The sequence below is a fragment of the Equus asinus genome, chromosome 20, assembly GCF_041296235.1.
Source record: "Equus asinus isolate D_3611 breed Donkey chromosome 20, EquAss-T2T_v2, whole genome shotgun sequence".
NCBI lineage: Eukaryota > Metazoa > Chordata > Mammalia > Perissodactyla > Equidae > Equus > Equus asinus.
This window is the reverse complement of record NC_091809.1, coordinates 83260958-83282253: the sequence shown is the minus strand read 5'-3', so window position 1 is coordinate 83282253 and position 21296 is coordinate 83260958. Positions and strand designations below refer to the sequence as shown.

Here is a 21296-nt window from a genome sequence, read left to right as displayed (position 1 = left end):
CGCGTCAGCCAACCCCGAACTACGGGTCCCGATGGACTCCGCGCGGCGCGTCACGCCGTCAGCTTCAGCCAATCGGCTTCGGACAAGTAGGAGGGGGAGACGTAGAGGCAGACAAGATGGCGGCGGCGGCTGCACAGGGCGGGAGAACTGGAGGTGGCGGAGGCAGTAGTGGGGCTGGCGGTGGCTCAAGCTGTGCGACAGGCAGTAGCCGCAGCGGGTTGTTGGATAAGGTGAGGAGCCGGTTCTTAGGAACAGTCGAGGCCTGGGGAGGCCCGGGGGGCGGCGAGCCCACCTTCTCATCCCCGCCCCCGTTTTCTTCTGCGGCTTTTTGGGGGAAGGGGGGCCTCGTCTTGCCCACCCTGGGAACCCTCCGGGCGCTGGTAGCCCGCTCTCCACACCTCAAACCCAGGCTCTGTCCTCTTCAGGTTTTCTTTCCTTCTCGGGAGTGTGCCTGGTCCTCAACGCCAACCGCCACAGGTTTAGGATAATTTGATTATTCCCACATTTCAGTGCAGCCTTCGTTTTTCCTCGGTGGTGCTGGGGGCCACTGCTGAATGTGTCCATTTCACCGACCGGGAAAACTGAAGCCGGAAGGAATGAAAGCAACCACTTGAAGTCAGTAGTCCCCAAACTCCCCACCACGACCACCACACTTGCATGCTGATGCAGAGTCCAGAGTGCTCTTTGGCCTTTTGTTTGCTGAAGTTTCTAGGTGTTTTATCACGATACCCTGGATATTGAACTTATTTGAGTGTTGACTTCCCCTACCGGATTGACAGGAAACCTTTAAGATTTATCTTTTTTCCCCTCGACTTCTTTACCCTCCCCCGTCTTTTTCCGCTCCTACCTGCCACCAGGTGCACTGGTGGATCGAATTTATGAGCTTGCTGCCTGCTCTCCCTTGCCTCTTACCCCATCCGCCCGTGCTTTTTTTTTTTTTTTTTTTTTAATTGCATTCCTAGCCACAAGGGCCTGAAGGAAAACTCTCCTCCTGGGTTGGCCCTTCTTGCCCTTTACAGAGCATCTTGGAAGAAACAACTGCATGGAGATCTGAGTCCTAGTACTGGTTCTGCCTTTAATTAGCTGTGTGACCTTGAAATATACTTGTTCTCCTTATGTCTGTTTCCTCATCTGTAAAGTGAGGGACTTAACCTTAATGTACCCTAAGGTCCTTTGTAGTTATCTCATTGTAGGGCCCTGGGCCAGTTTGATGAGAAATGTTAAGCATGGGGTCTTTATTATAGGAAAGAGGATTTTTTACTTCAGTTGGAAACAGCTTTTAGGCTTCTCTCTATCTAACACATGGTAGGTGCTTAAGAAATGAATTTGCAATCATATTGAGGACTTCAGATCTAGATCTTTTTGCTTTCTTTTTGGGTCATTGGTTTTGAATTACGTGGTTCTCAGACTCTTAACCCTTCTTAAGAGACGAGAACATGTTCTGGTGGTTGGGATGATAAATTGCTCCAAGAAATTTGAAACTATTGGGGATTAATGGCCATTTTCGTATGTAAATCCTGCCTTCCTGCTGGGTGAGTGCCCTGCAGCCTGTGCTCGTCCTATCCCTTTGACTGCTCCTGCTTTTTGCTCCACTTGGATCCTCACCAGCAAACATTAAGCATGGGCATTCTGCTAAGGCAGTGGTTACTGAAAAGTGTATGGCATCATTGTGGTAATGAAAGAACCTGGATTTGAGCATCATAAGATCTAGCCTTTGAAGTAGCTCTGCTGCTTTCAAACTGTATGAAGACCAGCAGGTCAGTTAACCTCGCTAAACGTTCCCGTCTTCATCTGAAATATTATGGTTTTTGGGACAATCAGATGAGGTGATATACACGAATGATCTCTGTAACCTATAGTGTCTAATACAAGTGTGTGATGGCAGAGGAAAAAATCAAGAATCCTACTGTCAGAAAGTACTCAGTATAGCTGAGTGTAGGACATGGGATACCCAAAATATTAAACATAAAAGTATTTGGTGTATTCAAATGTGTACTTTGTATAGAAGTTCAAATGAGAGAGAGAATGATTGTTGAGATGTGGTTGATAAGGGGGTAAGGGCCCTAGGGGAGGACCTTGTGTCTGAGAGTAGAGTTGGGACCTTATTTTGGGGGAGAGAGAGGCAAGACATACCAGGTAAGGATGTCCTTGAGCAAAGGTACACAGATGGTGCCTGATGTTTCTCAGGTAGTGAGTTCACCGGACTGTTCTCTAAGAGACCTGTAGTGACAAGCAGGTAGAATCAGATTGAGGAGGGCATGGATTGCTTGAAATAGGAGCAGGAAGCTGTTGAAGGTTTTGAGACTATGTAAAGCTCTTTTAGGAAAATTATTCAGATAGTTTGGATTGGTAGAAATTAGAAGACTTCCAATAAGGCTTTATAGTATAGATACCATACCGGTGTATAAGGTTTAGTGTAACCCCTTTAGTTTGAATTCTAGTGAAGCATATTAAAAGCTACTTGGTCTTGGATTAGTTACATAAGTAACGTGAACCTGAATTTCCTTATGTAAACAGTGTGGATGCCCATATGTATTATAGGCTTCTTGTAAACATTAAGTTGTGTATTATTGGTAAAGGTTCTTCGTAAAGAGCTATAAAAATAGAATGACAAGGTGACGAGAACCCCAACTTGAGTAGCAGAAATAGATAAAAAGCCTCACAAAGGAGCACTTAGCAGAATTAACAAAGAAGTGAGGGTCAGAGGAGAGAGAAAATAAGTTAAGAGCTGTTTAGGTACTTTTTCTTGGAAAACTTCACCTCAGCCTTACGTTGAGTTGTTCCCTGTCTGAATTCTCTAGCATTTATTGCACACGGGAATTAAACTGTTACTTAATATGACGTACTGTCTTGTATTGTTCTACCAATTTGTATTTGTCAGGTTTCCTGTGAGAGGTCCTTAAAGTTCTCTATAGAAATCAGCACAGAATAAATACTTGCAGCATTGAATTTAGCAGAGAAAAAACTTAAGATCTGCCACCTCAGTCTTCATGAACTGCCTAGAGGATGATGCCCCTAATTGTCTGAAGACTGAGGGTACTGTGGAAGAGAGCATGGGAAAAAAATGTTATCCTCAGTGGAGGAGAATCTGAGTGAACAGAGAAGCTTTTGCTCTGTAAGAGTGAGAGGCTGTTCAACCTTACAATCTCTTTAATTTGATTGTTCTCCATTTTTTGGAGGGTGGTTATTTTATTTCCTGCAGCTGTAGTTTCACTTGCCAGTAAGGAAATGTAATAAAGAGATGCAAATGTGCTTCTAGCTTTCCCTAAGCAGATGTGAATTTCAGCTCGTATGAAACTGACTTTAAGAACAAAGCAATTCTAGTTTTCTGATCTTAAAATAGGTATGCAGCGGTAATTTTCCAGCCTCCATCACAGAATAACTTAGATCACTGCAGTAGATTATTTTGTGCAAAATACATCAAAAAACATTTTGTTCTTCATAGCAGGCTATAAAGAAAAATTGCTTGCTTAATTTGTTTTGGCTATCAAAATTGATATGGTATTAAACCATGCTTTCCGGAAGCTTTATCCAAATGCTTTTAACCTCATACCTGGATTTCTGTCTCCTGGCTGGATTTGTTTTGGCTATTAAAATGTGGTCTTAAACCATGCTTTCTAGAGGCTATATCCAGACCCTTTTAACCTTATACCTGTATTTCTGTCTCTTGGCTGGACTGTCCGCCTTTCCTGTCTTAGTAGTTGAGAACACAGGCTCTGGAGCCAGCCTGTCTGGCTGGCTTTGAATCATGGCTCTGCCTCTTACCAGGGTTATGTTCTTGGGCAAGTTAATAAATCTCTTTGTATCTCAGTTTTCTCATCCATAAAGTGGGGGAAACAATAGTATTTACCTTAAAAGATGCTGTCTGGCACATAGTAAATACTCAACAAAATATATATAGCTACTGCTAACTAGCTGGTTACTCTGGGCTTCAGCTTCCTTAAGTAAATGTTTTTCATAACATGATATGAAGACTGTCCGTATCAGACTCCTTTGGGGATTTAGTTAAAAATACAGATGTATGGACCTCACCTCAGACCTGAATCAGGTTCTCTAAAGGTGGGGCCTGGATATCTGCATGTTTTTACACATAGCTATTTATTTATTCCCTCTGCTTTTTTTTTTTTTTTTTTTGGCTGAGGAAGATTTGCCCTGAGCTAACATCTGTTGCCAATCTTCCTCTTTTTATATGTCAGCTGCCACCACAGCATGGCCACTGACAAGTGGTGTAGGTCTGCGCCTGGGGACTGAACCCTGGCCACCAAAGCAGAGTGTGCCAAACTTAACCACTAGGCCACCAGGGCTGACCCTATTCCTTCTACATTTTAACAGTTACTTCCAGGTTGAGAACTGCTGTCTTAGATGACTTTTTAAATCCCTTCTGGTTCTGATGTTTTAAGGGTTTTTTGTTTTGTTTTGATTTTTAACTATTCTGCTTAATCAATAGTGGTTTCTCTAAAATGTTTGTAATGAAGAGACCTTGAAGCTCGTCTGTTGTGTTCTCCTCATTTTATGGACATGGACACAGTTGGAGAGGGGAAGGTGAAGCAACTTGCCCAAGACCACACAGTGAGTTAGTAGCAATTCTAGAACCTGGCTTCCCCAGTTCTTAATCCAGCACTCTTTCCTTACTTGGTACATTGTATTTCATACTGGAGCAGACCATGTGCTAGCTAATGTAGTAGTGGAAAGAGCCTCTCTTTTGAGGCTGCAAGACCTAGGCACAAGCATCACCCATCAACCATGTGTCCTGAGGTCATGTATCCTCTTTTACTCTCCTTGATGGTGTCTCAGCTTACTGGACTTCTGGGTGGTGTGCCTGTACCCTGATGCAGCTCTGACAGGAGGGACAATTTTATGACATTACAGTAATCGTGTGTGATGGTGTTTAAAGGAACAAGATGCTGGCTTTTTAACATTGTTTTGCAAACTAAACTTTAGTAGCATCCCAAACTCATTATTTTTGACTTCATCAAAATTAAGAATGTTTTTGTGTCAAAGGACACTATCAAGAAAGTGAAGAGCCAGCCCTGATGGTCTAGTGGTTAAAGTTTGGCATGCTTCGCCTCAGCGGCCTGGATTCAGTTCCTGGTCATGGAACCACACCACTCATCTGTCAGTAGCCATGCTGTGGCGGTGGTTCACATAGAAGAACCAGAAGAACTTATAACTGTATACAACTACATACTGGGGCTTTGGAGGGTTAGGGAAGGAAATAAAAAGGAGGAAGATTGGCAACAGATGTTTTAGCTTAGGGCGAATCTTCCCCTGCACAAAAAAAAGTGAAAAGACAGTCCACAGAATGAGAGAAAATATTTGCAAATCATATATCTGGTAAGGGTCTAGTATCTAGACTATGTAAAGAATCTTACAACTGTTTCCTCCCGGGTGCCTTCTCTTGGAAAACAGACATGACAGTTCAAACAGTTGTCCAAGCCCGAATTCTAGTAGAGTGGTCATCTCTGTCTTCTCTCTCTCATGTTCCTTTTAACTAGTCTGTCAGTAAGTCCTGCCAGATCTACCTCATAAGTATTCCCCTTTCATCCCCTTGCTGCTGCTCTAATTCAGGCCTTGCATCTAAATCAGGCCCATCTGATATATTTATCCCCAGTGTTACTCCCCTCCAGACCATCTGCTGGTTCCCACTAAAATGACTTTTTTTAAAAAACATAAATTTGATTGTGTTGTTCCCCTGCTTGAAATACTCTCCATTACTTGTCTCAGAATCAAGTCGAAGTCCCTTAGCCTAGTAAACAAGGCCATCTAGGATATGCTCCCTCTGTCATGCACTTCATCTCCTACTCCTTGTCTTCTTTGAAGCCTACATCCCCTTTCTAAACCGGGAAAGATCAAAGAAAGTAGAGAAAAAGTTTATTAGTTTTTCTTAGAGCCATGCTCAGTTCTTTCTAAATCAGAGTAGAGTCCTTCCATTGGCACCACTCACCTCTGGTCTCCTTCATCTCTTCAGTGTGAATTGAGGAGTCCTTTGAGTCTTACTGCCCAGTCGTCAAGGTAAGGACCCTTATGAAGCAGTCCAGCAAGGTCTTTATCACTGCATAACTTACTTTAATAACTTTATTACAGTTATTAAAAAAGAAGAAAATGGAAGTGTTCATTCTGTTATTTCATACTCAAGACAATTTTGTTTTGCTGGACATGCCTTTATGACCAAGGATTTTGTCCTTTTTTGACATCCTACTCCCTTAAAGCCGGAAGATGCATGGGGAACAGGAGAAGTCTGTAATTGCCAAATCAGTAAGGTCAGAAAATGCTTTTCTGCATTGTTCATTGTTTACTCATTCTTCAGACCTGGATTGTGTTTAATATCCTTCCTAAGTCCTAGAGACCTTGATGCTGTACCCACAGTGAAATGTCTTTGTAGAACTTTTTATTATTCAGATTTGTGGCGGAGAATCATAACTGAAATGAGTTTTTGTAGTGTTCTATCAAAGCCGTCAAATTCATCTTTTCTCTGAGCTGGTTAGCTGTCCAGGTCTGGCAGAAGGGATGCTGGTTGGTAAAGTGTTTTAGCTCTTCTGTTGGTAGTGGCAAGGAAGTCAAGAATTTGAGAATTTATTGGTGATAAATACATTGTATGATTAAAAGAAACAATGAACACAGCAGTAGCTCCAAGGAAAGCAAAAAGCTATGCGGGAAAGAAAAAGTAATTCGAGTATACTCCATGACTCATCTTGAAATAGCATTTATGGTCATAATGTAATCTCCGAATGATGATCTAGCCAAAAGTAATGTATGATATAAGACCAAATCAATATTGATCTACTACGACTGTCTTAAAAAGATGGTGGGGAGAGGCAGAAGAAACAAAGGTGAGTGTGACAGGGAGTAAAACAGCCGAATCCCATCTTTCATGGTGAGAAGTCAATAGATTTAATGCCAGAAACTGAAAAATTAAGAAATAACAATATAAACTTTTTTGTTTTTGGAGGTGAATACCAAAAAATATCATCCAGAGGAGATGAAAGTAGAGTCTCTCTCTCAGGAGTGGGAAATGACAATAGCAAGGATCTTAAGGGGAAGCAGGGACTGCTATTTTTTCATAACTCCCAGAACTCTTACTCTTTAAACTGTGCATATATGACCTGGGTACAATATAATAATGACTAAATAAGTCAATACCTGTGATTGTTGATTGTACCCAACATACATGTATCTATAACATGCAGGAGAGAATGAAGGGAAGAAGAGTTGTGTGTGCAGTTACAGCATCTGATATATCTTAATTGGCACTACTGTCGGTATCAGGGATCTCCAAGACCACTCCATTCAGTGGTTCACTAGGAGGGCTCACAGGACTCAGCATGTCATCATACTCATGGGTAAGATTTATTACAGCAAAAGCATACAAAGCAAAATCAGCAAAGGGAAAAGGTGCATAGGATGAAGTCTGGAGGAAACCAAGTGCAAGATTCCAAGAGTCCTCTCCTGGTGGAATCCCATAGGATATGCTTAATTCCTCCAGCAACTATATGATGTGACAATGCATGTGAAGTGGTGTCTGCCAGGGAAGCACATTAGAAATTTAGTGCCCAAGTTTTTTAGTGGGGACTGGTTAAGTAGGCACCCTCTGCCTAGCCCGAGCCAAAATTTCACACTCCTAGAAAGAAAATAGGTGTTTGGCATAAATCACATTGTTTATACAAACAGTTTAGGCACAGTGAGCCACTGTTGTCTCTTAGGGGAAGATTTGTATCAGTTTAGGAAACTGTTTACCACCCAGCTTCCAAGATGCCAGCCAAGGGCCATCCTTTTAAGCACGCCTTTCTAAGGATGGCAGTCTCAGGCCTATATTAACTCTTTTCTGCACAGAGCCTTTCTTCGTAATTGATCCTGTGAGGTCCCACATGAAAGAAACCAATTTACTTTGTCTTTTTATTATTATTTTTTAACTACAAAAGGAAAGCAGTTTGCACTTAGGATTGCGGAAGATAAGAGTGAGGAAAAAAAAGGTAGTTTCTAAAATACTCTGAATAGCAGTAGAAGGAACATGAAAAGTAGCATACATTTTAGTTGATGAGCAGTTTTTGAGAATGATGGAAAATAAATCAGAAAAATAAGCACTTAGCATTCACTTCTTGCCCTTTTTCCAGATATGTGTCTGTACTAAGGCAGAGATGCTATTTGCTTTGAGATAGGCTAAGGTTTTTCATGCACACAAAATGTATGATGCTCCGATCTCTTCAGAAATCAAATTATAAGCTTTCTTGTGATTCATATAATTCACTGGAGATGTTTCTGTTCTGCGTACTGAAGATTGCTTCGAGGTACCAGACAGTGGAGTTAGAACAGAGGCTATTTAAGCACATCCTATAATGGCTGCTTCTGCATTTTATCCCCCAAAATTGCCAAGAAATTATCCTCTGAATTGTAGAGGCAAGTTTCTTTTCTGTGATGCACTGCAGGGCGAGTGGTGTGTGGCTGAGTTTCTGTGAGAACATGATTTTTCTTTTTGGAGTGACCCAAAATTTTCTTAATAACTTTGTTTCACAAATAATTCAAATTCTCTGGTGGATTCTGGCTGTACAAGATCTTTCTTTTGCTTGCTGTTATCAAAATGAGGTTTACTTAACTAAATATAAATGAGCTATTTAGCTAGAAAGCCTGTTAATTTTTTCTTGGTTCAATTTGTATGTTTAAAATTAAGTGTCATGTTTGATTTGTAGGCTGGCTGGCTGTGAGAATCAATATTACAACATGCTGCCACAAGTAATTTTCTCAAAGAAAATTATTTTTTTAATGAGACACCAAAAGGAGAAAATCTTGACTAACATTTAATTACTTGATATATGGCTGTTTTAGTTCATATTTTTTCTTCCAATGAACTTCACAGAACAGTTTTTCTTTTTTGTGTAATAGCATATAGAATTACAGTAAAGAAAAAATCAAGTTAAATGGCCGGCCTTGTGGCATAGTAGTTAAGTTCATGTGCTCCACTTTGGCGCCCCATCTGGGTTTGGATCCCAGATGCAGACCTACATACCACTTATCAAGCCATGCTGTGGTGGTGTCCCACATACAAAATGAGGAAGATTGGCACAGATGTTAGCTCAAGGCCAATCTTCCTCACCAAAAAAAGAAAAAAAAGGAACAAATCAAGTTTGGTGAATTATATTTCTACATTCCTTTAAAATCTTCTCAGTTACTTTTTGCAGATGTTTGTTCCATACATGCATGCAGTATCTCTGAACTTGTGCTCAATCAGAAAGATAAATATGAAGTTCTCTTCTCTGTTCTTCAGTAAAATCTATTCTAAGGCCAAATGAATTTTGACTTACTTGCTAGTCTGTAATTTTTATGAAATATTATTTGTTCACTTGAGCTAACAAATTAAGAGTTGGACATTATGATCTTTAAAAGACAGGTTTATCAGGTTATTTATAGCACCCTATTCCACTTAAGCTATGTTCACATAATCACTTGCATTTGAGAAAGTTTTTACTATATAATACATTCACATGGTTAAAAATTAAAAAGGCCTGCATTGAGAAGTCTCACTCCCATCCATGTCCCTTTACCTTCTCAGGATATCTGGGTTTACCATAGCTTGTTCAACCAGCCCCCTATCAATGAGCACTTGAGTTACTTTTTACTTTTGTAAATGCTGCTGCAGTAAGTAGCCTTGTATTTTATTTCATGTGTGTGCAGATAGGGAAAAATTCCCAGAAGAGGGAAGTGGGATCCAAGGTGCTAGATTGTCTCCTGTAGATATTGTACCATTTTGAACTTCTACCAACAATGTGTGAGAGAATCACTTCCCTCTGACGAGCACAGTGTTTGGTAACCTGTCTAAACCTCTGTAGAGGAGGGAAATTGAAGCAGGGTTTGTCCAGAGTCACATAACTCAGTGGTAGTAGACTTGGTTTTTAATTCAAAATGTTCTTTCCAACAGACTACACTGGATTTGCTGTTTTCTTGTATTTAAGACATGCTGGTAAAATAATAAAATTTTTAGCTGTCAAAGATGTATTAAAGAAGACCTTTCTCATTTTGTTAGTGTCTGAAAGTTCATGAACGTCTTATTTTATGAGTTTTATGCTCACAGAATGAAAGGATGAACAAGTGGAGTTCTTTTCTGTACCCATGTTTCGGTAAAGTGAGGATGGCTATGTGAATTCACATCGTACTCTTTGCAGCCCATAAAGTGTTCTGGTTTTGGGCTTGTAGATTTTGACTTCTCAACATGGAGACTGGCAACACATGAGTACCACGTGATTCTACTGACTTAGTTTCCCGCAACTTCATTTTTAAGTGTTTTGTTTTTTTAGCTGTGCAACGTCAGAAGACAGAGAGTAAATGTTACCTCTACTGGAGGATGCTCTTAAGGAAGTAGTTCATTTTACTTTCAGTAAGATGCCATGTCTCCTGATGTACAGCTCTTCTGTTTGTTTTACAGTGGAAGATTGATGATAAGCCTGTGAAAATTGACAAATGGGATGGATCAGCTGTGAAAAATTCTTTGGATGATTCTGCCAAGAAGGTACTTTGTTGAGGAGTGGGGGTCTGTTAGCACATGTACGGCTGATGGCTCGTCTTCTGCAGGATCTTTTCTTCTGTGACTTGTACAATGACCTTAGTTTTTAGTGTTAGGAATTCAGCCAGAAAGCAGTTCTAAAATCCTTACAGTATATGTAGGGGAACATGTATTAAAATACAAATGTTAGCTACCTCAAGCTCCTCCTCAAATTCTCTAATTTTTGAATTCCAGAAAGCTGGTAATCTATTGTTTTGGAGGTTAATTAGCCTAGAGCCAAGAAGATTGAGGGACTAGAAGACATTCTCCATGATTGGTCATCTCTCCATTTAAAAAGGAAAAGAAAATTTTAGCTTCATCCTAGGGGAAAAGTTGAGGATTTAAAAAAAAATGTATGAGAAATTGATGAACTTTTTCTCTGGGATCCATTGTAAATAGCTTGAATCTTTTTTTTTGCTTAGACTGGTAAAATCTTAATTGGAGAGAACTACTTGGTAATTTATATAATTCTTTTTTTTTTTCTTGTGAGGAAGATTAGTGGTGAGCTAACATCTCTCCCAGTCTTCCGTTATTTTGTATGTGGAACACTGCCACAGCGTGGCTTGATGAGCAGTGTGTAGGTGCATGCCCAGGATCCAAACCTGTGAATCCTGGACTGCCAAAGCAGAGCATGCGAACTTAACCACTACGCCACTTAGCGTGCCCCCATATATGATCCTTAACATAACTTTTATCTTGGAAATTTAGAGTAAAAACAGGTACTAGCAAGGAAGCATTCCTGTTAGCTTGATTCCTTGTTCTTTTCACTAGGTACTTCTGGAAAAGTACAAGTATGTGGAGAATTTTGGTCTCATTGACGGTCGCCTCACCATCTGTACCATCTCCTGTTTCTTTGCCATAGTGGCTTTGATTTGGGATTATATGCACCCCTTTCCAGAGTCCAAGCCTGTTTTGGCTTTGTGTGTCATATCATATCCTTTATTTATGCTCAGGTTTGTTTTCTAGTGATTATTTTTAAAAATCTCTACTGATACTTCTCCCTGCTCCCTACGAAAAAACAAACCTTGATTCTGGGGCCTGCTAATGTTAGAATTGAACATTATGAGCTCTGGGCATCTGTAAATTGTGTGGTAATTATTAATGATATTTTAGATTTAATATGGTTATTTTCTCTTTAATTCTGTGTAGTTATTAATATAGAGGTTATTATAATCCAAGTGTGAGCACCTGATAGCAAAATACACAGTAATAGTGAGACCCAGCTCTGCTTATTTCTAGTCCAGAACTTTTCCCATTAGACCAGGTTGCTTCAAGCTGCTCATTCCAGGATATTAGGAAAGGATCCAATTTTGGAGGTTGAGATCTCTGTTAGGTTTTCTTGAGGCTGAGGGGCTGGACTGGGAGTTACTGAGCATGAGCTGTAGATGTGGCTTGTGTAACTTTGGAATTAAGAACCTGTTCTGGAGCTAGAGAACCTGGGTGTAAAATCCAAAGTGTTTTGTCATCTTGTGCTAATAAGAACTGAACTTTTTTGAGACTATCTGAATGCTGCTCGTTTATAAATATGGGTAATACACACTCAGAATTATCATAAAGATTAAATGAGAGATTTTATGATGTGTTTGGTATATAATCAGCTCTCAAATGTTTCATTTCCCCTCTTCTTTTTATGATAAATGTGGAATCATGTTTGTTACCTTCCCAGCTCTATTATTTCTCAAAAAGCTGAATACAAAGAACTTTTATTATACTGTTACTGTTATTACAAAAATTATACATGTTCATAGGAACAGTTTTCTTGCAGTTCCACTCCTTTCCCCCCGAGTCAGTCCGTACATACTGCACTTTTCTTTTTAACTTAAAAGATATATTGGATGTCTTTTTATATTAGAATATACAGGGCTATCTCATTCTTAATAGCCACATAATATTATTGAGTGTCTCCTATGTGCCAGCACTGTACTAGTGGTTTAAAACAAATTATTTTGGTAAGCGGTTTATTTTTCTTAATAATTTTTCTCATTACCTGAAATATTTCTAAAAACTCTCCTTTGGGGACTTTTCTACAGAGGCAGTTAGCAAGCCATTTAATAAAGGAGATCCAAATTAAAAAATGACATTATCCAAATTGATCCCAAATCATGCTGTCCAGCATTGGTACCTTGATTCTTTTTAGTAATTAGATAGATCATCTCAGTATGAATTTTTCGCTATTAAGGCAGTTCAAAATAATATGCTGTAGGTTCTTGAGACGGTTCCCAAAAGAGTTCCAAAGAGGTTTCAACAATAACAGCAACATAATTACACAATATGGCCTCCCAAGAGGGCTACCTTAACGGAATTTTATTTGTTAGCTTATTTGTTTAAAATAAAACAAGATCTTGCCATTTTTATAATCATGTTGGTTATTAATAGTAATGACTACCATTAGAAATATCTTTGTACTAGACACTAAATATGTGTATGTATGTATATACCATCTCTAAATCTCATGACAATTCTAAAAAGTTAGTAGTATGCCCATTTTAGAGGTGATGATATTAAGCCTTAGGGAAGGAAGTAATTTGTCAAGGTTACTTTGGTTAAAAGCCGGAATTCAAATCTAGGACTGCCTCACTCCAGAGTCCATACACTTTGCAGTATACTTGCCTGCCTCTGTCTCTAAATTTTTATAGAGTTTAACTGACACGGTGTACACAAAGCTCTTATGCCAGTTTCTGGCACACAGTAGGTACTCAAATATGATAGTTAATACTATCAAAAACTGAATATAGTAATAAGCCTGTATGCATGTAGGTAGTAATTATTCTTATAATAAACTAGTTTGAAGTCACTTTTCTTCTCTTTTAATGAGTCTTGAAATTGGTTGAGCATGGTCAAGTCCACTGTGATCATTAGTTTTGTATTTTATAGAAAAATAAGCACAAATCTTGACAAACTAGGTGACTGGGTCTTTCGTATGTGTTATCTTTGAACAGGAGAGATGAGAGCTCGTTTGTGCCCTGTACCTTTTTCCTCATCTTCATTTTTGAGGTGTTCTTTGAAGAATTAACCAGAGAGAGTCTTGCTTCTCTTGGTACATAAACATAAGAATGAAAATGAAATAGCCAAATTTTCAGTGTTTTTACAGTGAGTCAAAACTACCTTCTCTAGGACTATCATTATGAAAGTTTTCGTAGCTCTTGCTTGTCAATTTGTGTTGTCTTTTGCCTGTATGTTTGTGTGTTTTACCCTTAACTTTATTTGAACCTATTTCGTGATGATGGGGATCCTGACCATTTATACCTCATATAAGGAGAAGAGCATCTTTCTTGTGGCCCACAGGAAAGATCCTACAGGAATGGATCCTGATGATATTTGGCAGCTGTCCTCCAGTCTCAAGAGGTATGCCTACCCTCACAGATTCTTAAATCCTGATACTGGGTTTCCTCTGGGTATTGAGTCATTATCAGCAACAGACTATTGTATGCCTAGTCTATGCGGATCATAGTGCTCGTCATGTGAAATGAAGAAAGGAGTATGAATGATCTAGAAGGTTTTTCCTAGCATTGCACTTCCTGGATTGCATTATCACAGAAGTGCTCTGAGGATAAGCTGTGGGAGAAAGTACTTTGATGGAAGAACGAAGAATAATTCTTTTTCCTTTTGGCCAATTAACTGAGCCAATTAGAGTGCAGAACTATGAAGGCCAAAGGTGTGAAATCTTTGTTATCTTTGAAGAACCCCTTTAGCTTCTATATCTTCTATGATCCTGACTTCACTCTGTGCAATCAGGAATCTCTGAAGCAATGCGCTGGGCAACTCAGAGAAGCACAGTTCAGTCTGTTTCTGACCAGCAGTGGGTATGACTTTGGGCACCTGACACAGGTCTTTCTAGGATCCAGAATGGGGTTCAAATTCCAGCACCTCTGTTCCTGATTGTGTGACTTTGGTATATCACGTCAACTATTTGAGCTTTAGTAGGGTCAAAAATGACTTGTAGAGTTGTTGGGAAGATGAGATACCAGTTATAATAGCAAATGTCTGTTGAGCATTTACCATACAATGAGTATTATGCCGAGCGCATTATCTCATTTAAACCTTAGAACAACTCTTTTTATAGATTAGAACACAGGCCCAAAGGGTTTACTTAATTCTTCATACAGCCTCAAAATGAATTCCAGCAGGTATTCCAGCCCATGCCTGAGCCCAGAACTCATGCTCTTAGTTGCTATCCTAAAAACACGTGGTATAGTTCCTAGCGTGTAGGCTCTGAAATTAGAAGTACAATTATTCACATATATGTAGGTGAGTATAGCATCAGCGCCAAACAGCTTCTCTCATTACCAACTTGTGGAGATGCCTGTGAGGAGGAGCAGACCTTCATTCTGATGTTGCAGCTGAGTTCTTGTGTCCTCCTGGCAGGGCTCCTAGGTGCCCTCCTGGCCTGAGCCATCGTAAATCTACACCCAGTGCCAGGCTACTGAAGCAGAGTTGCAGAATTCTAGACCCTGGCAACATCTTGATTTCATTATTTTCATTCTGACTTATGTATTTTTTTTGACAGCTTTATTGGGAGAGAGTTTACATACCACACACTTCACCCATTTAAAGTGTACAGTTCAGTGGTTTCTGGCGTATTTACAGATGTTTGTAGCGCTCACCACAGTCAACTTTAGAACATTTTCATCACTTCAAAAAGAAGCCCTGTACCCTTTAGCTGTCATCTCCCTATGCCCGCAACTCCCCAGCCTTAAATAACCACTAAGCTACTTTCTGTCTCTATAGATTTCCTTGTTCTAGGTATTTCCTATGAATGGAATCATGTAGTATGTGATTTTTTGTGACTGGCTTCTTTCCCTTAGCGTAATGTTTTCAAAGTTTATCCATGGTGTAGCATGTATCAATATTTCATTCTTTTTTATGTTGATTGTTTCTGTTGCGTGGATACACAACATTTTGCTTATCCGTTTATTAGTTGATGGACACTCCAGTTGTTTCCACCTTTTGGCTATTATGAATAATGCTGCTGTAAACATCATGTACAAGTTTTTGTGTGGATGTAACGTTTTCATTTCTCAGGTAATATACCTAGGAGAGGAATGGTTGGATCATATGGTAACTTTTTAATTGCTTGAGGAACTGCCAGATTGTTTTCCAAAACAGCTGCACCATTTTATAATCCCACTAGCAGTGTATGACTGTTCTGATTTTTCCACATTCCTTGCTGATTTTTACCAACTGACATATTGTTGGTACCTGTGGAGAGGAAATATACCACCTCTGTTCCTTCTCATTGCAGTTAAATATAGATGCACTTCTCTTTGCTTGAAGATAGCTCCTGACACATTGGCACTCTCTAACATAGCTCCTTTCAGAAGTCTTGGTGATTCAATGTCCAAGTAGATGGTTATTCCAGTACTCTGGCCTCTCAGTTTTACTTCCTCTCCTCTGATTATCTTGTTTTCTACTGTGTCTTCAACACTTCCCTGGATATACCCTCGACCTTACTGTTACTGATAACTAATTACTTTCAGTTTTAAGTATTCCACTGACCATTGCTTCCTTTTTTCCTAGTTTCTCTCCTGCTTATTCTCTTGTCCTAACAGTTCTCCAGCCCCAGTGGCATCTGTAATCCACTGAGAATGCCACCTGTTCACAGTCCCTCTGCCCATCACTTCCTCCTCACCCACCTTAGATTTCATGGCACTTCTGTAGTCCAGTTACTACTCTCACTGTCCTAGAGGATCTTTCATGCCTTCTCTATCCTCAAACCTCCTGCCCTCCTCCTCCACCTTTACTCTCAGCTGCTTTTGTTGCTGAGAAGATAGAAGCAATCGGAAGTCTCCCATCACTCCCTACTGCAGTGCTCATCATATTCTGCCTGCTTTCTGAGTTCCTGTCGAAAGCCTCCTCTCCATTTGTCCACTGGATTCTATCCCTTCTCATTTATTTGATATTTCCCTTTCTTTCTGGCATACAACATGGTGTGATTTCTCCCAACTAAAAAAACTTTCTTTCCCCTTATTCTCTGTGCACAGTGTTCCCATTCTCTGCCCCTCTTTTCTTCCATTATCTCATGGATCTGTTCTTGTCTTCACTTCTCTTTCCCCATCGTACTTCACCTGTCAGCAACATTTGACACTGGATCACTCTCTCCTTATACTTTTTTTTTTAAAACTAGACTTCTAGGATACCATAATCTTCTAATTTTCTTCTTACTTTAATGTCTGTTCCTTAGTTGCCTTTGTGATTCTTCCTTATTTCCTTTCTCTAAATTTGAAACGCACTAGTGCTTGTTTCCAGCACCTCTTCTCTATCCATATTCACTTGCTAGATGTAATCTTATCTGGACTTTCAAGACTTTAAATACCATCAATATGGTGAAGATCTCTAAGTCTGTATTTTTTTTTTATTGCGGATACGATAATTTACAACCTTGTGAAATTTCACTTGTACGTTATTATTTGTCAGTCATATTATAGGTACACCACTTCACCCTTTGTGCCCAACCTCCCCTCCCTCCTTCCCCTGGTAGCCACTAATCTGTTCTCTTTGTCCACGTATTTGTTTATCTTCCACATATGAGTGGAGTCATACAGAGATTGTCTTTCTCTGTCTGGTCTAAGTCTGTATTTTTATCCTAGATCTCTACTCTGAACTCCAGGTATATCCCACCTTTCTATTTGACATTGGATCCTAATAAGCACCTCAAAATTAACATGTCTAAAACCTAACTCTGCTGTCCCTCATCCAAGCCTGCTTTTCCTCATCTCAGTAAGTGACAACTCCATCCTTCTGAATACTCAGGCCAGAATTCTGAAATCATTTTGATTCCTGTGTCTCAGTCCTTCTAATAGTCTGTCAGCAAATCCTGTTGCTCTGCCTTCTAAATATATTCAGCCTGACCACTTACCATCTCCACTGCTACCGTCATCTGTCAATTAGGTACTGAAATAATGTCCTAATGGACCTCTGCAGCTGCTCTCCCTGCCCGTAGTCTGTTTCCAGTACAGCAGGCAGTGATCCTTTTAAAACATGAGGCAGATCAACTCAATCCTCTGCTCAAACCCCTCACTCAGTGCAAAAACTTAAAATCCTAAGATTTAAGTCCACACTTACCTATTCTCTGCACCCCACACACATATGCAAACACACCCTTCACCTCCTGCGACTCTCATCCTCTCCCACTCCATTCTGTTCCCATTAGCCTTTCTGTTCTCAGACATTCCAGGCATATTCTTGCCTCAGGGGCTTTGTGTTTGCTGTTTCCTCTGCCTGGAATATTCTGTTTCCAGATAGATTGTTCTCTTACCTTCTTTAGGGCTCTGCTCAAGCATCTGCTTAGGGAAGCCTTTCCTGCCTGCCATATTTAAAAGAACATCATATTTTTTTATTTTATTGTTGGTTCCCTCACACACACTAAAATAAAAGTCCCAGAAGGCAGAGATTCGTCTGTTGTGTTCACTGCTGTATATCCTACCTCTAAAACTGCCTGACATGTATAGTTGGGGCTGAATAAATATTTGTTGAATTAATGGGTAACTATTTCTAAAATGCATCAGATCACAACTCATCAAATCATGTCCTGCCATCAAAGCCACGGAACTGCCAGTAGAACTGGGCCCAAAAGTCCAAAAATTACTGGGATATCAGTTAGTAGCAGTTGGTCAGAGCTTGAGAGAAATTTTTGAGGTGTTAAAAATAGTTCAGGGACCTTCACTTCCTGGCTGTCCAGGTCGGGAGCACTGTAACTGGCTAGACAACAATTTATTGAGCTGTCATTGTTTGGAGCACTAGATGGTAGGCACTATTTTAACCATGACAGGGATCCTGAAAAGTAGGTGGTAGCTTTCTTATTTTAAACGTGCAGAAACAGGCTCAAGCAGCTGCTTCCTCTAAAGATAATACCAACCTGACGATCTACTGAATATACCCTAGTTAAATGGAAGCAGAAACGGGGCTGCGGCGGGGGGGACGGGACACGGCAGGAGTGTCAGCCTGCCAGAGATTGATATTACAAACCCTCTTGAATGGGTGGAAGTAGTAAAGGCATTCAGGATACTTCAGGGTATAGCTAAGGGATCTCTGGAGTTCATGTAGTAAAAGACATCCTTGGCCTGGGATCAGGGTAGAACTTGGAGGTAGATTTTTTTTTTAAAGATTGGCATCTGAGCTAACATCTTTTGCCAGTCTTCTTTTTTTCTTCTTCTTCTTCTTCTCCTCCTCCCCAAAACCTCCCAGTACATAGCTCTATACTCTAGTTGTAGGTCCTTCTCATTGTGCTATGTGAGACGCCGCCTAAGCATGGCTTGATGAGCAGTGCCATGTCTGCGCCCAGGATCCGAATGGGTGAAACCCTGGGCCGCCGAAGCAGAGCATGTGAACTTAACTGCTTGGCCGTGGGGCCAGCCCCTGGAGCTAGATTGATTACCGAGTACAAGGACTGAGCAGTGTGGAATTGGGAAATATCTGAAAACAAGAGTTCTTCGTTTATTCCTAAAAATTTGATTCCCTACCAAGTGCCAGGCTAAGAATAGAAAACAAGGAAGACAATATCCTTGCCCTCAAGAATCCCTGAGTTTATTGAAGAACATAAATATATAAACATCGTTTTAATAGGTAATTTCATTGACAGCATGGGAACCTATCATTAGACCTGGCATATGATAGGTGCTCAGCATTTGAGTTGACTGTTGATTCCCAGTGCTGTGGAAGACAAAGGACAGACACCTGACCCAGTTTGGGAGTTTTGGGGAAGACTTCCCCAGGAGAGTTTCTGCCCAAGTATAGAGTTAACAAATGGGAACTAAGTCAGGTGAGATTGAAGAGAAGTGTCTGCTAGGAAAACCCTTCTAGCATAACAAGTATGAAGTCCAGAGGTGAGAGAAGCTGGTCCACGTGGCTTAATAGTCTAGACAAGGTAAAGGAAGTGCACAGTAATTAAATCAGGGATGACGTGGCAAAGCCTACAAATCAGAACTTGTATCTTGCAGGCAGTTAGGAGCCCCTGGGATTTTTTTTTTTTTTTTTTTTTTGAAAGAGTAGATCTGTGTGTTCCCTACATCACCAGTAGCCAGCTCAATGTTGTCCTTTAAAAACATTTGGTGCTGTATTGTTACTGGTTGAATCTTTGTGTTTGATTTTTGATTTATTATCTTTGCTTAGGTTCGATGACAAATACACTCTGAAGCTGACCTTCATCAGTGGGAGAACAAAACAGCAGCGGGAAGCCGAGTTCACCAAGTCCATTGCTAAGTTTTTTGACCACAGCGGGACACTGGTCATGGATGCATATGAGCCTGAAATATCAAGGCTCCATGACAGTCTCGCCACAGAAAGAAAAATAAAGTAGCCAATTCTATAAGCAGCCATCTATCTGCAGGATCATGCGGAGTTACTGAGTGAGGGGAAAAGAAACAGAGAACTTAAAATGGATAAAGTAAGAGATGTTCAAAATGTCCCTGTTTTGTCTTGAAATTTTAGTCCAATCTGGATAAATAGGATTTTCCAGCTCAGATATGAGAAGTTGTAGCTCTGATACCTAGCGGTAGCCTCCTTAGTCTGCTGATTGCATTGTTTTGATTTGCTTTTCTGGGAAAGCATTTTTGCTAAAAGCTGTACAGACTTCCTCCTTCGTACCTAGCAGTACTTTATAATAGTATAGCTTTGTGCCATGCAGCATTTGAAGACTCAGTTTTTAAAATTAACCTGTTACTGACTTTATTGTGTTAATTCCTGTTTCAACAGCTGTTTCCCTTAATTCAGGATACAACTTCTTGTGTACAACTTTACTTCACACACCATTTTTGTGGGTGTGTATATATCTGACTTGGTGAGAATTGGGAACAAAAAAACACAGCTTTTTAATTTGTTTAAAACAGACCTTCTGCCTGTTACATTTTTTGCTCTTAACCAATTAAAGAAGCCAATGACATTTTTAGTTTTATATTGTCTGTGTTTTCCACTAGTATATCCCTGTTGATTTGTTTGTGCCCTTTATTAACTGCCATTTTCTAAAATTTTTTTCAATAAAAGGAAAGAAGATGTGAAAAAATGGAGTCATAGTCTTGATGGAAGGAACAGAACAGCGAGTGTTGACAGTCTTACTACTGTCAGTTCCTTTCCTTTCTAGGCCGTTTTACTGGTCACAGGCTCCTGAGAACCTGTAGGTGAGGAACCGCTAGCATTGATAACAGTCATGGCGCTCAGTACTTACTTGGTGCCAGGTAGTGTTCCAAGTACTTTACGTGTGTTAACTCATTAGTGATCCCAACAGTCCCAAGAAGTAGGTACTGTTACTATCCCCATTTAACAGCTGAGGGAACTGCGGCGCACAAGTTGAATAATTTGTCACGCAGCTAGTGATGGAACTGGGATAGAGCCTGGGCAGTGTGGCTCTGGAGTTGTGAGCCGCATGTTTTCCAGTATTTTCCCACTGTGGTCAGAGAAGAACTGGGCACTTACCCAGATCCTGTGAGCTATGGGAATATTGTCCCCCTAGCCTTACAGAAGTACAGTTCTAACTGAGCCTAGTACCTAAAACTATATTCAGCTTATAAGAAATCACGCTTATCCCCTTTTCCTCTTTGACTTGGGGATGTTGCCCCATGTAGCGCCACACAGTAGGGGATTGTGGAACATCACTGAAGTTTTGGAGTCTGTACTCTTTATTCCTGTAAACCTTGGTAAATCATGTAATTCTCTGAGCTTCTAGTTTCCTCTTTTTTTTTTTTAGGTGATAATCCTATTCTGTCAGCAACTTGAAGCTTTTGACAGTGTGTAATCAGAGAATCGTATTTTTATAGTGAAGGAGTTACTGTTA

At 40.1% G+C, this 21296-nt stretch overlaps 1 protein-coding gene across 1 annotated transcript; it reads left to right on the top strand.

The window, feature by feature from the left end:
- The first annotated feature begins 94 nt into the window (after nucleotides 1-94).
- SPCS2 (signal peptidase complex subunit 2) lies at nucleotides 95-20408 on the top strand. The gene is made up of 5 exons (XM_014853069.3): nucleotides 95-230; nucleotides 10415-10498; nucleotides 11303-11463; nucleotides 13742-13876; nucleotides 19640-20408. The coding sequence occupies exons 1-5, from the start codon at nucleotides 117-119 to the stop codon at nucleotides 19824-19826; spliced, it is 681 nt and encodes a 226-aa protein (XP_014708555.1). The 5' UTR covers nucleotides 95-116; the 3' UTR covers nucleotides 19827-20408.
- The last annotated feature ends 888 nt before the right edge of the window (nucleotides 20409-21296 follow it).